Source organism: Panthera tigris, chromosome B2 (genome assembly GCF_018350195.1).
Source record: "Panthera tigris isolate Pti1 chromosome B2, P.tigris_Pti1_mat1.1, whole genome shotgun sequence".
Taxonomy (NCBI): Eukaryota; Metazoa; Chordata; class Mammalia; order Carnivora; family Felidae; genus Panthera; species Panthera tigris.
The window spans coordinates 49607775-49625239 of record NC_056664.1 but is presented as its reverse complement, the minus strand read 5'-3'; the positions used below and the strand labels follow the sequence as shown (position 1 = coordinate 49625239).

The 17465-nt window shown below is 39.9% G+C and overlaps 1 protein-coding gene across 1 annotated transcript; it reads left to right on the top strand.

The window, feature by feature from the left end:
• The first annotated feature begins 5576 nt into the window (after nucleotides 1-5576).
• Nucleotides 5577-17037, top strand: LOC102972809 (probable fibrosin-1). The gene is given in 7 exon segments (XM_007095554.2): nucleotides 5577-5682; nucleotides 5685-6104; nucleotides 6107-6196; nucleotides 6240-6470; nucleotides 6473-6821; nucleotides 6823-6902; nucleotides 16871-17037. Coding segments are annotated over 7 exon segments (1443 nt in total).
• The last annotated feature ends 428 nt before the right edge of the window (nucleotides 17038-17465 follow it).

The window sequence follows — 17465 nt, the reverse complement described above, 5'->3', positions numbered from 1 at the left end:
TATGACCGCCTTTGCTGTGTCCAAGAAGTTTTGGGTTGTGGTGTTATCATTTTCATTGGCTTCTATGTACTTTTTAATTTCCTCTTTAACTTCTTGGTTAGCCCATTCATTCTTTAGGAGAATGTTCTTCAGTCTCCAAGTATTTGTTACCTTTCCAAATTTTTTCTTGTGGTTGATTTTGAGTTTCATAGCGTTGTGGTCTGAAAATATACACAGTATGATCTCAATCTTTTTGTACTTACTTAGGGCTGATTTGTGTCCCAGTATATGGTCTATTCTGGAGAACATTCCATGTGCACTGGAGAAGAATGTATATTCTGGTGCTTTAAGATGAAATGTTCTGAATATATCTGTTAAGTCCATTTGGTCCAGTGTGTCATTCAAAGCCATTGTTTCCTTGTTGATTTTTTGATTAGATGATCTGTCCATCGCTGTGAGTGGGGTGTTGAAGTCTCTACTCTTATGGTATTGCTATCAATGAGTTTCTTTATGTTTGTGATTAATTGATTTTTATATTTGAGTGCTTCCACACTTGGCGCATAAATGTTTACAATTGTAAGGTCTTCTTGGTGGATAGAACACTTGATTATGGTATAATGCCCTTCTGCATCTCTTGATACCGTCTTTATTTTAAAGTCTAGATTGTCTGATATAATATGGCTACTCTGGCTTTCTTTTGTTGACCATTAGCATGACAGATGGTTCTCCATCCCCTTATTTTCAATCTGAAGGTGTCTTTAGGTCTAAAGTGGGTCTCTTGTAAACAGCATATAGATGGATCTTGTTTACTTATCCATTCTGTTACCCTATGTCTTTTGATTGGAGCATTGAGTCCGTTGACATTTAGAGTGACTACTGAAAGATATGAATTTATTTCCATTATGATGCTTGTAGAGTTGGAGTTTCTGGTGTTCTCTGGTCCTTTCTAATCTTTGTTGCTTTTGATATACATATATATATATCAAAAAAATATATATATATATGTATACATATATACACATATATATACACATATATACATATATATACATATATACATACATATATATACATGTATACATATATATATATACATATATACATATATATTTTTTTCATCTTTTCTCCTCTCAGAGAGTTCCCCTTAAAATTTCTTGCAGGGCTCGTTTAGTGGTCACAAACTCCTTTAATTTTTGTTTGTCTGGGAAACTGTTTATCTCTCCTTCTATTTTGAATGACAGCCTTGCTGGATAAAGAATTTTTGGCTGCATATTTTTCTGATTCAGCTCACTGAATATATCCCACCACTCCTTTCTGGCCTGCCAAGTTTCTGGGGATAGGTCTGCTGCAAACCTGATCTGTCTTCCCTTGTAGGTTAGGGACTTTTTTTCCCTTGCTGCTTTCATGATTCTCTCCTTGCCTGAGTATTTTGTGAATTTGACTATGATATGCCTTGTTGATGGTCGGTTTTTGTTGAATCTAATGGGCATCCTCTGTGTTTCCTGGCTTTTGATGCCTGTGTCTTTCCCCGGGTTAGGAAAGTTTTCCACTATGATTTGCTCACATAACCCTTCTACCCCTATTTCTCTCTCTTCCTCTTCTGGGACCCCTATGATTCTGATGTTCCTTTTTAATAAGTCACTGATTTCTCTAATTCTTAAATTGTGCTCTTTTGCCTTCATCTCCCTCTTTTTTTCTGCTTCATTATTCTTTATAAGTTTGTCCTCTACATCGCTGATTCTCTGTTCTGCCTCATCCATCCTTGCCGCCGCTGCATCCATCCGTGATTACAGCTCAGTTATAGCATTTTTAATTTCATTCTGGCTGTTTTTTACTTTTATCTCCGCAGAAAGGGATTCTAATCTATTTTCAACTCCAGCTAGTATTCTTATTATCATGATTCTAAATTCTGGTTCAGACATCTTGCTTGTATCTGTGTTGGTTAAATCCCTGGCTGTCGTTTCTTTGTGCTCTTTCTTTTGGGGTGAATTCCTTCGTATTGTCATTTTGAAGGGAGAAAAGGAATTAATGAGGTACAGAAATTAAAATTAAAAAATTAAAATAAAAAAATATTAAAATTAAAAAATTAAAAAGACACACATACAAAAAAAAATTGAATAAATGATGCTAGATCCTAGGTGTGTTTTGGTCGGGGTGTTGAAAGTGGTTCGACAGATTAGAGAAGAAAAGGGGGGGAGAAAAAAAAAGGGAAATCATTTCAGAATTTTAAAAAATCAATACACTGAAGTAGACTAAAATGAGATGATGGGAGTGAAAGAATTTGAAAAAATACACATAAAGGAAAGAATATAGTAGAAAAAAACTAAAGAAAAATAGTTTTAGTAAAAATTAAAAATAAATTATTTTTTTCTTTTTCTGTATTCAAGAAAAAGAAAAGAAATGAAAAAGAGAAACAAAGATTAACAAAAAAGAAAAAGAAAAAAAGGAAATCGTTTGAAAATTTGAAAAAGTGAATACACTCTAGTAGGCTAAAATAAAATGATTGAAGTAAAATAGAATTTGAAAAAAATTACATAAAAACAAAAAATATAGTAAAAAATTAAAGAAAAATATTTTCAATAGAAATTGAAATAAAAATGAAGTTTTTCTCTTTCTGCATTCAAGAAAAAGAAAAGAAATGAAAAAGAGCAAGAAAGAAAAAGAAAAAAGGAACCTCTGAAAATTTGAAAAGGTGAATACACTGAAGCAGACTAAAATAAAATGATGGAAGTAAAATAGAATTTGAAAAAATTTACACAAAAGTAAAACATATAGTAATAAAAATTAAAGAAAAATATTTTTAATAATTGAAAATAAAAATGAATTTTTTCTTTCTGTATTCAAGAAAAAGAAGTATAAAAGAGAAAAAAAAGAAATAAAGAAAATTGAATAGAAGGACTTGCTAACAGATTGAAGTAGGACTGAAATTGCTTCGTTTTCCCCTAGAAGTCAGCCTATGTAGCTCATTATAGTCCATAAATTAAGCTGGTGGTGAGATTTGTGTTCTTGAAGAGCTAAGTTGGCCCAGTTGGGCGGGGCTCAGTGTAACGGCTCTGCTCTCCACTAGATGGCGCTGCTAGCCTACTGTGGTGGATTGTTACGCGCTGGCTCGTAGGTGCGTATGCGCATGCGCGGGAGAGGTGAAAATGGCCTCCCCCACTACAGTCTGTTCTTCCGGATCAGCAATCGCGCACCTGTCCTGTCTTCAGCTTTCGTCTACTCCCCGCTTTTTCACTCTCTATGACCAAGCTCCGGGCAGTACCTCTCTCCCAAGTTTTGTCTCAGATGCAGCTGTTTTCCCCGGCTCCTTACCTCTGAAGGACTGTGGCTTTGACCCATTCTGCCCCTCTGCGGGAGGGTCTCACCAAGCAATGGCCGAATGAGCAATGGCTGAATGTCGGCTGCACCCAGGAACACTTGCTGGACCCTGCTGCTGCCGGTGCCCCAAGACTACGGCCAGGTGCCAGCCCGCCCCCCAGAAAGATCACGAGATAGTGTAGAAGCAGCGTTTCAGGGATTATGGAAAATCACAACACACATCTGGCACCAGGCTTCACCCTTAATGACCTTGTTCTGCACCAGCAAATGTGGCCATTTTCTGAGGTCTCCTGGGACCAGGTGGCTTCAACAGTCTCCACCAAATGTCCTTCCAGCATTGGAACCACTTTTCCCCATGTGGCCTGAGAACCTCCCAGACCCCACTCTGCTCCTGGGGATTCGCCCTTCCCACCAGAGCACCACCAGGTATGGAGCTGCGGAGTTGCAGACTGCGCTACCCTTGTTTACAGTCTCAGTGGAATGTAAACCCTCTCCTTTCTCTTTTCTCCCTTTTTAGTTTAGTCCCTGCGGCTGTTTCCAATTTTCCACTTTCTCTCCAGCTGCTTTTGGGGAGGGGTGCTTTTCCCATATTCTACCTCCCTGTGCAATCTCCTTCCTCTCTCCGCTTGCAAAAGCACCTCCCTTCCTGTGCCTTCTCGCTCCCCAAGTTCACCTCTCTGTGCCGCATGCCTGCTGAATTCTGTGGTTCAGCTTGTGCAGATTGTCGTGTTAATCCTCCAATCAGTTTTCTAGGTGTGTAGGATGGTTTAGTGTTGGTCTGGCTGTATTTCATGGACGCGAGACACACACAAAACTTCCATGCTATTCCACCATCTTGGATCCTCCCCCTAAAAATATTTTAGAGAGAGACAGTGTGAGCAGGGTAGGGGCGGGTGGGTTGGGGTGGGCAGAGTATCCAAAGTGGGTTCTGTGCTGACAGCAGTGAGCTGGATGTGGGGCTGGAACTCTGAGATCATGACCTGAGCCGAAGTCCCACGCTTAACCAACTGAGCCACCCAGGGCCCCTCCCATTATCTTTTAAAAACTTTTCGTCATGAAATGCATCATCTATGCAAAAGAATGAATAAAATATATGTGTACAATTGAAAAAATTAAATAAAAACAAACAAAATCCAAACACCTGAAACTGTACTACCCAAGTTCAGCAGTGAAATATTGCCAGGAATCAGAGCTGTCAGCACAGGGCCTGATGTGGGACTCAAACCACAAACTGAGATCATGAGATCATGTGAGATCATGACCTGAAGTCTGGCGCTTAACCAACTGAGCCACCCAGGCACCCCTCTCTCTTGCTTTTTAAAATTGTTATATCACACTTATGTTTGCATCCTTAAATGATATATCACTCAGTTTTGAAAAACCAAGGGGCAAACACAAATCTAACTGGTGAGAGGCAACATACCCACTGTTGTGGGAGGCTCCCAGGAGCTGTGGAATCCTTGATCTTGGTCATGGTCCACCTTCAGCTTTCCTGAGAGGTTGCAAGAACACCTGGGGAAGGCAGGAATGAGACTTGGGAAGTTCTGAGAGTTGTTCGGGGTGGGACCAGGGAAGCAGAGCTGGCCAGATGCCCCGGAATCCAGTGCAGAGTTGTATTTGAGATGTTTGTGCTCATTGAGGGGTCTCATTTCCCAGACCCTTACAATCCATGAAATAGGAGACTGGGTTCTTGAATCTTCACCTGGAGCAGACATGCATGGTGACCAGGAACATTTCACTTGGAGGGTTATGTGATGTTTTAGTCTACTTGGGCTGCCATAATGAGATACCAGAGACTACGTGGCTTATAAGCAACAGAAACTTATTTCTCGGTTCTGGAGACCGTCATCATTTTGCTGTGTCCTCACATGGCAGGAAGGGTGAGGGAGCTCTCTGGGGCCCTCATGGCCTACTTACCTCTCAAAGGAGGTACCTTACCTCTCCATCTCCATATACCATCACACTGGGGATTAGGTTTCAACATAAGAATTCTGGGGGAACACAAACATTCAATCTACAGTGTGTGAGTGAGAATAAACTTCTGTTCTACCATAAGCATTCTGGATGGGCTCCTCTGCTATTTAGCCTACCTTAACTGGTAGTACAGATACTCCGTGTCCAGCAAAAAGATAGTCAAGGTGAGCAAGCTGCTCTGTATTTTCTGTTTCTGAGACTACCATCCCCAATCTCCAGTTTGCAAAGGTAGAGCAAAACAGACCTTTTAGTGGCAGGGAGATAAGCATCTTAAACTAATCCAGTGAGCAAGGCAAGGAGACACAATGCATACACGGCCCAACTCCCTCAGTGCCCGGCCTACTGGCCTACCTATGGACTTTGCTCTGGCTGTCTCCTTTGGCACCCTGCAGGGGGCCTTCCAGCCCAAGAGCATGAACCTGAGCTGCCACCACTGGCACAACTGGGGCCAGTGCTAAGTGGGCTTCACGGGGTTCCCCAAAAGGGGACACATCCCCAACCATTCCGACCACCTTTAAGGAAACCAGGGAAGTGGCATGCCACACACGAGGCTCACATGATCCTGAAACACCAGGAAAAGATGAAGGGTGACCCCTACAAGCTTGACTTTCAGAACAACCTCTTGCCCTGCCTTCCCTGGCTGGATGGGGCCCTGCACCCTGGGCAGGAACTCTTCCGCCCCACCACCTCCCTCTTCACTGCGGCTGGTGCCATCTACTCCGCAGCCAACCCTTTCACCGCAGCTCCCAGGGCCCAGGGAAGCTTTCTGAGCCCCAGCACCCACATTGATCCCTTTGGGCATCCCACAAGCTTTGCCTCATTGGCTGCCCTAACAGGGCCTTTGGAGGCCTGGGCAGCCTCACATTCAACTCCAGCATCATCTTTGCCCAGAAAGAAAGCCCAGGGCCTCCACCAACCTTTGCCTCCCTACCAGACCCATGGGGCCGCCCTCCACCAAACTTCGCCTCCCCCCCCAGACCCATGGGGCCGCCTGTACCACAGTCCTCTGGCCTTTCCTGCTTGGGTCTGGCCCCCTGAGGCCGCCTGGACACCAGGCTCACACAAGGAGCAGCCTGTGGAGCAGAGAGAGCCCTCTATCACCAAGGAGGAGGAAGACAGGGACCTCCCCTTCTCAGGGCCCCAGCTCGGAGTTTCTCCTGCTACTCCCAAGGCCCGGGCTGGCGAGGAAGGGGACAGGCCGCCAAGGAATCGGTGCGGGTAAAGGAAGAACGGAAGGAGGAGTCCGCAGCTGCCACCATCGGGTCTCAGGGCCTTCACCTGCTGTTTGAGAGGCCCCAGACACCCCCCTTTCTGGGCCCTTGTCCCCCAGAGTGCTGTGCTGGCTTCCCGGAGCCAACCTGGTTGGCAAGCCCCCCTCACCTTGCTAGGCCACCCCGCTTCTATGAGGCTGGCGAGGAGCTGATTGGACCAGGGGCCATGGCTGCCACCCACCTCTACATTCTGGAGCCTGCCCTCCCCCTGCTATACAGCCGCTTGGCTCCGCCACTGCCACCTACTGCGGCCCTGGGAACCCCTCACCTTCTCAGCAAGACCCCCCGGAGCCCTTTTGGGGACACCACCTCCACTTGTGCTGGCCCACAAGTGGCCTCTGGCCCAGCCCAGGCTAACAGGTAAGCGAGGGGGAGGGACAGGGGCAAAGCTCCATCCCCCTTTCCTTTTGACAAGGTCCTAGAGCTGAGGTTTCAAGCCAGGGCTAGAGGGCAGAGGTCATGACCTCACCAGCCACCTCTGAGGTCATGGAACCTTGGAGCAGAAGCCCCAACCCCCACAAGATCAAGCATCAGATGGACCTTGGAGTCACTGGAAGGGCAGAAGTCACAAGCCTCTAGAGTGGTGTGTGTGTGTGTGTGTGTCTGTGTGTGTGTGTCTGTGTGTGTGCGCGTGTGCATACACATGAGAGATGAGAATGGGAGTCATTTCAGAAGTCATAGTTCATGATCTCCTGAGGTACACCATCACCCCTTCTGAGGGCCCCTAGACCCTTGGCCTGCCTCCCCAAGGGCTCACTAAGCCAGAGGGCAAAGTGCCCCCACCCTCCCACCCCTTCACCTACGACCCAAGTTCTCATGCTCTCTCAGGACTGGGGGAGGAGGGGCTAATGGAAGGGGGGTTCCATGTATATATTTATCTCCCCTTCCACATAGCCCCCCCAGACCTTTTGTACATTTTTACAGTGGTGCCCCTCCTAATAATCCCCCTTCCTTTTTAATTAAATCCTCAGATTAGTAAATATATATGTATGAAATATAGATATATGATATCTATATGAAATATAGATATGAAATATCTATATAAAACATATCTATGTGAAATAGCTATATGAAATATTTCTATAATATATATATGACATATATATGTATGAAATATGTATGTATGAAATATATGTATGAAAATATATGTATGGAATATATGTATGAAAATACATGTATGAGATATATATGAAAATATATGTATGAAATATATAATGTAAACATAAAAGTTATTTAGCAAATATGAAAAATCATTTTTCAATATAGACTGACATTGAATATCACATAATATTTGTATATAAAGTCTTTTTTCTGATAGAAACATAAGATTCCAGTTTTCATTAATTAAAATATTTATTATTTATTTTCCAGCTTTCAATATATTCATGTTTGAGGTGTGTTTCATAAATATATATGGCTGAGTTCATTTTTAAAACCCAATTTGAGAATTTCTAAATGACATCAGCCATATGGCCAAATGAGACATTCATTACTCATATCCCACACTCAACTAAAACAATTTAGCATCCATCCGTGTACAAAAGTGACTTCGTGGGAGCCATTGATTCAGCGCCATATACCAAGGGACCCAAGAAGAGTCTCACCCACTAATATGGCAGGTATTACACATGAATACTTTTGTTGATGTGCTGTGTGATGTTGATTTGTGAATATTGAACCAATCTTTCATCCCAAGAATAAATCCCACCTGATCATGGTGAATGATCTTTTTAATACATTGTTACATGTGGTTTGCTAATATTTTATTGAGGATTTTTGCATTTTTGTTCTTTGGGGATATTGGCCTGTAGTTTTCTTTTTTTTGTGTGGTGTCATTTTGTGGTTTTGGTATCAGGGTAATGCTGGCCTCGTAGAACATATTTGGAAGCCTTCCTTCCTCTTCCATGTTTTTTGTAATAGTTTGAGAAGACTAGGTATTAACTCCTCTTTATTTTTTTAAGTTTTATTTTATTTATTTTGAGAGAGAGAGGGAGAGCAGGGGAGGGGCAAAGAGAGAGGGAAAGAGAGAATCCCAAGTAGGCTCTGTATAGTCAGCACAGAGCCACCTGTGGGGCTCGAACTCATGAACCGTGAGATTATGACCTGAGCTGAAATCAAAAGTTAGATGCTTAACTGACTGAGCCACTCAGGCGCCCCTCTACCAGACATTTAAAGAGGAGTTAAGGGGTGCCTGTTTGGCTCAGTTTGTTAAGTGGCTAATTTGGTTTCTGCTCAAATCACGATCTCACAGTTCATGGGTTTGAGCCCCACATCTGGCTCTGTGTGGTGTCAGCACAGATTCTCTGTCTCCATCTCTCTTTTCCCCTCCCCTGCACTCTCTCTTTCTCAAAAATAATAAATAAACATTAAAAAAAAGTTTCTTAAAAAAATAAATGTCTGGTCCTGGACTTTTTGTTTCTTGGTAGTTTTTTTATTACTGTGATAGAGCACATTCTTCTTTTTAAATCAAATTATATTTGTTATTTTTTTTTCAGGAATAAAATTTAGTGATTCATCACTTACATATAACACTCAGTGCTCATCTCAACCAGTATCCTCCTTAATGCCCCTCACTCCTTCAGCCCTTCCCCCACCCAACATACTGCCCGCAATCCTTAGTTTGTTCTCTGTATTTAAGAGTCTTTTATGGTTTGTCCCCCTCCCTGTTTTTTATTATTTTTGCTTCTCTTCCCTTATGTTCATCTGTTTTGTATCTTAAATTCCACATATGAATTCCATATATGAGTGAAATTACATATATTATTTGTCTTTCTCTGACGGACTTATTTTGTTTACCATAATATACTCTAGGTCCATCCATGTTGTTGCAAATGGCAAGATGTCAATCCTTTTCATCGCTGAGTAATATTCCATTATGTATATATACCACATCTTCTTTACCATTCATCTATCAATGGACATTTGGGCTCTTTCCATACTTTGGATATTGTCAATAGTGCTGCTATAAACATTGGGGTGCATGTGCCCCTTCAGATCAGCACTCCTGTATCCTTTGGATAAATACCTAGTAGTGCAAATCCTGGGTCATAGGGTAGTTCTATTTTTAAGTTTTTGAGGCATCTTCATACTGTTTTCCAGACTGGTTGCACCAGTTTACATTCCCACCAGTAGTACAAAATTGTTCCTCTTTCTCCACATCCTTGCCAACATCTGTTGTTGCCTGAGTTGTTAATTTTAGCCATTCTACAGGTGTAAGGTGGTATTTCGTTGTGGTTTTGATTTGTGTCTCCCTGATGATGAGTGATGTTGAGCATTTTTTCATGTGTCTGTTAGCCATCTGGATGTCTTCTTTAGAAAAGTGTTCATGTCTTTTGCCCATTTCTTCACTGGATTATTTGTTTTTTAGGTGTTGAGTTTGATAAGTTCTTTATAGATTTTGTATACTAACCCTTTATCTGATATGTCATTTACAAATATCTTCTCCCATTCTGTCGGTTGCCTTTTAGTTTTTCTGATTGTTTCTTTGCTGTGCAGAAGCTTTTTATCTTGAAGAGGTCCCATTAGTATATTCTTGCTTTTGTTTCCCTTGCCTCAGAAGACATGTCAAGTAAGAAGTTGCTGTGACCAAGGTTGCCTGTTTTCTCCTCTAGATTTTGATGCCTTCATGTCTTACGTTTATGTCTTTCATCAATTTTGAGTTTATTTTTGTGTATGGTGTAAGAAAGTGGTCAGGATTCATTCTTCTGCATGTTGCTGTCCAGTTTTCCCAATACCATTTGCTGAAGAGACTGTCTTTTTTTCCATTGGATATTCTTTCCTGCTTTGTCAAAGATTAGTTGGCCAGAGCACATTCTTAATTTCCTGAGAAAGGTTGCATGAGAGGGAAATTATCTGAGACCTTGCATATCTTCCTTCATAACCCAGCTTCATTAGGTATGTTTATGTCAGAAATGATTTTCTGTGGGAAATAAGCTTAGGAATTCCCTGAGCCTGCACAGATGGGTTAACAAAGCATAAAGAACTAGAAAGCCATAGTATGTTCACACCCAAGTTTGGGTAAACAAGATTAGGTAAATAGGTATAGGTAAGGTGGGGCAAAGGCCCCAGTATAGGACAAAGGTATATGAGGTAAACAAGATTAGGTATTCAGGGCGGAAACACCCCCAATTTAGTACTATAGCAGAAAGCTGCTTTCACAGGAAGGAAGGACCAAATTAGGTAAACAGGTAAATAGGGCTATAGACCGCTGCAGGGCAAAGTTGCCTAGAGCAGAGCTAATTAGCAAAAGAAAGGTGCCTTGTTGACCCTGAGATAGCTTGCTCTGTCTTTCTTGTCCACTAGACCAGTTTAAGTAAACAAAGGTGGTGCTTCACATCTGCTGTAAACAACCTTCTATCTGGCACCAGGATTTTGTTTTGTATTAACCCAAACCCCTAACACTGCATATTTTCAAAACCCCCTTTCCTTCACGCCCATGAGTTAATGTTCAGTTTCATTTTCTCTTTGTGCATGCCCATCATCATGTTGTAAGCCTTCTGATCCTGATAAAATGGAGTAAGGACCCTTAATCAGGGCTCTTGTCTTCTCCCAGACATCAGCCTCTCTTGCTTTTTAATCCTGTATCCCGCTTTCTTGCTGGACAAGAAAGAATTCCAGACCCAGAGTCTATGACAATTTTCCTTCAGAATTTTGAATGCATTATATGTTGTGTTATATATTCTAGAGTCACGTTTGAGAATTATGAAGCCATTCATATCCCTGGTCCTTTATATTTGACCTGTTGTTCTCCTAGGAATCCTGTAAAATTTTTTGTTTTTAGTGTTCTGAAATTTTACTAAATTGTGCCTTGGTGTCTGTTTTCATTCAGACTGGGCAGTTGGTGCGTCCTTCTCTGACAACTCATACTCTTCAGTTCTGGGAATTTTTTTTCTCATATGTTTTCTTACTGATTTCCTTTCTTTCTATTTGGATATGGTTTTTCCTGGAGTGGTTCCTTTCTTATTTTTTTTTTCTCTATTATTTTTCAGCGTTTTGTGCTACTTCCTGGGAGATTTTCTCAAGTTTCTCTTCCAATATTTTATTGAATATTTTATCTTTGCTATCATGGTTTTAATTTCTAAGAGTATTTTTTTAATATCCTCTCTAGTTCCCTTTTTAAAGCAGGATCCTGTTTTAATGCCATGGATGCATTATTTTCTCTATCTGAAGATACTATATATTTGGATGGGTTTCTTCTTGTGTATTTTCAGTTTCCTCCTAACTGCTCTTTTCTGTTTGTTTATATTAGCATGGATTCCATGTTAGAGGGATTTTTTCAGATGTCTGCATGAGACTAAGATAAAAGCTGGTTGGAATTTCAGTGGGTAAATTTCTGGAATTTCACTAAAGGATGATATAGGTGGGTCATTTCTGGGGACCCTCTCTGAATATCTTTAGACTTTTCCTTTTAGACTGGTCGGATTCCTTGATCTTCTGCCAGAAGGTAGACATTTTGTTGTTAGAATTCTGGAAACTGAGGGGAAAGAGGTCTTAGGATGGGATGTTCCTCAGCATTCAGAACTATATGATCACTAAATCCTGGTTTTGGTCCTACCACACTCTCACCTGTGCTGGTAGATCCAGGTCCAAAGACCTACTCACTATTTTACCCTCTCAAGAGATAAGCTCCAACTTTCCATTAGGATTGGGAGGACTGTTTACCTAGCAGCTGGAAGTTGGGAAGAAAAGCCAAGGATCAGCTGCTGCTGAAACAGCTTTTCATACAGACCTCCTGAGTCTACCACTTCCTCCCTGTACTCCCAGCTCTGGGGGACCTGGTGCTGCCTGGGCCCGAGCCTTCTGAGGATTCTGGGATATTAATTGGATTGGTTCTCAGCTTCCTCTCTGCCAGTTTAGGATTTTTCTCTCTCAATTTTATGAAATCAGCTATCTCTTATCCTCTGCTTTGTATTTTTCAAATTGTATTGTTTTTGTCTGTTGGGTTTATGGATTTTTTGTTTGTTTGTTTTAAATAATCTCTTTGTTGTAGTTTTAGTGCAGTTTCAAGACAAAGGAGAATTAGATATTTAATCCACCCTGTTAACTTAGAAATCTCTATTTCAGTAAAGCTTATGAGCTCTTCTGCCATAGTGATATTTGATAAATATTCAATATTTAATTGTATTTTAATTTTTCAGTATATAGAAAATTTTAAATGTTTTTAACGTGACATGTACACAGTGTAAAATTTTTGACAGTATAGTGAAGCATAACGAAAATAAAAGTTATCTGTAATCTCAGTGGCTAGAGATATTTTTTCAGGTTTATACTTTGTGACTATTATTTTTTATATTTTGCTCTATAATCTGAAGTTCTTTTGGATATAGGATATAAAGTAAAGCTATGTTTTGATTTTATTTCTCTTCCAAATAGTCAATAAATATATCCAAACCTATTAACTAAATAATTTCCCACTGTTACTAATTTGTGATGACAGTTTACTTTTTCCCATATATTTTAGATTTTTGTATATGCCATGATATATTTCTGGGTTATTTAATTTGTTTATTGATTTTTCTCTTTTCAACCACAATTCTTCCTTAGAACAGTTTTATAAATTTGTTATGTTATCACAAAAGCCTTATCAGAATTTGATTAGACATAGAAATAAGTTAGGTACAGCATGGAGACTATATAGTTAACGATACTATATTGTATATTTGATGTTTCTCACCACACACACACTGTAACTCTGTGAGGTAATGGATGTGTTAACTAACCGTGGTGTGGTAATCATTTTGCAATATATACACATATAATATCATGACGTTATATACCTTAAACTTACACAATGTTATATGTCTATTATATCTCAATAAAGCTGGGGAAAAAATAAAGAACTTAAGAGATAATTGTTTTCTTTTGTGGATGTATATAACATTCCCATCTATGAATATTGTATTTCTGACCACTTATGTAAGTTATTTTTAATAATTCATGGATATCCTATAGTTCTCCAAGTCTCTCTCAGATTACAACAAGATTGACTCTAGGTATTTCAGGGTTTTGTTTTTCCACAATGAATTATATTTTATTTTATTGTATTTTGGAACTTGTTATAACCATCAGATAGAAAATCTATTTAAAAAAATATTTTGTGGTTAGCCAGTTTCTGAGCATTGTCCTTACATTTAATGGGTTTTCTATTGATTTGCTTATTTTTTTCCCCCTAGGTATATAATTATGTCCTCTGCAAATACTGATGGCTTTATGTTTTCCTTGCCAGTTTTATGTTTTCCTTGCCAACATTTTGTTTCATTGCTGGACAGAATATCCAGACAATGTTAAATAGCAATAGTGTCTTTATTTTTGGAGGGAGAGAGAGACAGAGTGTGAGGAGGGGGGGACAGAGAGAGAGGGAGATACAGAATCCGAAGCAGGCTCCAGGCTCTGAGGTGTTACACAGAGCCTGATGCAGGGCTCAAACTCACAGACCATGAGATCATTACCTGAGCTAAAGTTGGATGCCCAACTGACTGAGCCACACAGGCACCCCTACATTTAATTCTTCTTAATTTTATTTTTCTGATTTGATATTAGTTCTGATTTCTTTTAGTATGTATTTGCCTGATGTCTTTCTTGTCTTTCTTATCTATCCTTTTATTTTTAAACTTTCTATGACATTTGGTTTTAGGGCTAATTCTTATTTCCAAGGTATATTTATATTTTTAAAAACCACATTTGAGACTTTTTGTTCTTTAAGAGGTGAATTAAGAACATTTAGTCATATTGTCTCTTATTTTATGCTTTCTTTGTATTGATTTTTTTTTTTTTATATTTTCCTGTTCCTTTTGCTTTTGGCTTTTGCTTTTTGATCAATATTTGGTTTGTCTTTTATCATTTGCAGAGACTTACAGGGCTTATAGTTTGTTTTACATCTACTGATGGCTACCTTTAAATTTTAACCTATTTATTAAATTAAGTGACGTTTAAATTGTGTTATGTGTCTGGGGTGCCTGGATAGCAGTTGGTTGGGCATCTGACTTTGGCTCAGGTCATGATCTCACGGACCATGACTTTGAGCCCTAAGTAAGGCTCTGTGTTGACAGCTCGGAGCTCGCTTGGAGCCTGCTTCAGATTCTGTCTCCTTCTCTCCCTACCCCTCCCCTGCTCATGCTCTCACTCTCTCTCTCTCTAAAAAATAAATAAACATTTAAAAAAATTAAAAAAATTGTGTATGTGTCAAAACCAAGAACGGAGCAAGAACTTTGACTTCACTGTAATGAAGCTGAGGGATTTTGTGCCTTTCTGCTTGTGTCACTCCTTTTTACCCCTGCTTTTACACTGGGCTCACTGAATCTCGGATTGCAGATCCATGGGATGATGACTACCCGGGTCATTTAGATGTTGATGTCCAATTATTTAGGTGGTGATTATTGTATTGTTATTAGCTTACTATTAATTAATTAATTAATTATATTTCATTTTTACATCTTGTATCTTCTTTTTTTTTTTTAAGTTTATTTATTTATTTTTTAGAGAGAGTACAGGGGACAGGTGCAGAGAGTGAGGGAGACAGAGACTCTCAAGCAGGCCCGGCACTCTCAGCGCTGAACCCGATGTGGGGTTTGAACCCACAAACCATGAGATCATGACCTTGACCTGAGCCAAAACCAAGAGTTGAACTCTTAACTGACTGTGCGACCCAGGTGCCCCATTAGCTTACTTTTCAGATACTTTACTTTCTACAAAACAATCTCTTTTGGCTTTTGGATACATTTAAAAAACATTTAAACCATTATTCAGACATAATGCAATGTATACCTAGTTTTGATGTTCACAGAGGGTCCAGGATACCAGGAATGTAAGGACAAAGGTGCCCATTCTTAAATTCTTAGCTTTGGTTCATCTCTCGATCAGCTAAAACATTTCTTTTTTTTAATGTTTATGCACTGAGAGAGAGAGAGAGAGAGAGAGAGAGAATGCAAGCAGGGAAAGGGCAGAGAGAAGAGAGAATCCCAAGCATGCTCCACAATGTCAGCATAGAGCCAGACGTGGGGCGCAATCACCTGACTATGAGATCGTGACCTGAGCCAAAGTCAAGAGTCGGCCACTCAATCAACTGAGCCACCCAGGAGCCCCTAACGTGTATTTATGAATACTGTTTTTACCAAGAAGAGTGCCCACATTTTCCTCTGTCCTCACATACTTGAGAAAGTCTTTCTGTTAACTTTACAGAATGTTATTTGATAGTTTTTGGTTGAGTCATTTATTCTTTTATGTGACAATTATTTATTGAGAAACTTCATGTGCTAAACATTGTTCTTTTTTTTTTAAGCAAAATTTATGTCAGCCATTACGTACATATGGAGAAATGTACAACTCATAGATGTAGAACTCAATAAGATTTCACAAATTTATCAGTTGGTGGTCAAAGAAAAGTTGCCTGAGCAAGCACTGTGTGACCTATACTTTCTCTCCCTCAGTGTTTTGTAGATTTTACTTCATTATTTCCTGGTGTTTTATGTGGGAAAGTCTGACATCAAAATAATTTTGATTCCTGATTTGGTATTTTATATTTTCCTCCTGGCTCTGAGTCTTATACCTTTTTTATTCTTAAACAAACAAACTACTAGTTCAATATATTTGAGTATGGTCTCTTTTAATTAATTTAGTCTAAACCTAGTTTTCAGATTCACTTTATTATTTTTTTAAAAGTTTATTTATTTATTTATTTTGAGAGTGAGAGAGAGAGTACCAGCCCAGGAAGGGCAGAGAGAGAAAGAGAGAGAGAATCCCAAGAAGGCTCCAAGCTGTTAGTGCAGAACCAGGCACAGGACTTGAACTCACAAACTCATGACCTGAGCTGAAATCAAGAGTTAGCTTCTGGGGTGCCTGGGTGGCTCAGTCAGGTAAGCATCTGACTTAGGCTCAGGTCATGATCTCACAGTTTGTGAGTTCAAGCCCCGTGTTGGGCTCTGTGGTGACAGCTTGGAGCCTGCTTTTGGTTCTGTGTCTCCCTATCTCTTTGATCCTCCCCTGTTCATTCTCTCTCTCTCTCTCTCTCTCTCTCTCTCTCTCTCTTTTTCTCTCAAAACTAAATAAACATTAAAAAAAAAAAAGTCATCCACTTAACCATCTGAGCCACTCAGGTACCCCTAAGATTCACTTTAAAAAAAATTCCCCAAACATGGAAACTTTTATCCTATTAAAACTTTCTTTATTATATCTGTTTAATCTGTCCAGGTTTCTTATTTGTTGTTCACGTATTTTGTCTCTGCTCTCTATCTTTTATTACTACTATCAATTTGTATTTATAATCTATTTGTTTCTTTGGTACTCTTCATCTGCATTCCCAGAGAACATCTCAAATTGGTCTTCTCCAACAGTTGTTCTCAAAGGCTGGTCTGTAGATGGTTACCAGACAGAATGTACCCCCTGGGAGTTTGTTAAGAATAATTTTTCATACCTTATCTTCAGAGATATTTACACCCTTTTAATAGTGATGAGAAATGGGAAGACCAAGAAGGAAATTCCAGATAAGAAAGAAGCATAGGCAAAGCCCCAGATGTGGGAAACTGTTATGCATGGCATTGAGTACTGGTGGTGGAGAGGGATAAAATGCTTTGGATCCTGGTGAGAGGTGGGCTGGGCGAGGTTATGGAGGATCATTTATGTCATGCAAGAGAGTTTGTGCTTTGTCATAAGGCATGGGGGAGTTGCTGAGAAGTTATCGGCATTGATAATGAAACATTTTATTCTATCTAGGTTTGCTGAAGGTCAAATAAGTTCACGTTATCTCTGTTCCAATTTGTTAGCAAAAAGATGACTTAAAATAATGGTTAATTTTGTCTGTCTCAATGTTTTCGTGGTTAATTGTTAAGATTGCTTTCAAAGTCTTCAGTAATCTGGAACTTTACAGTTTTTCTTGCATGATAAACAAGATTGAATTCATTAGACATTCTAGGTCTTTTCCAACAGGAT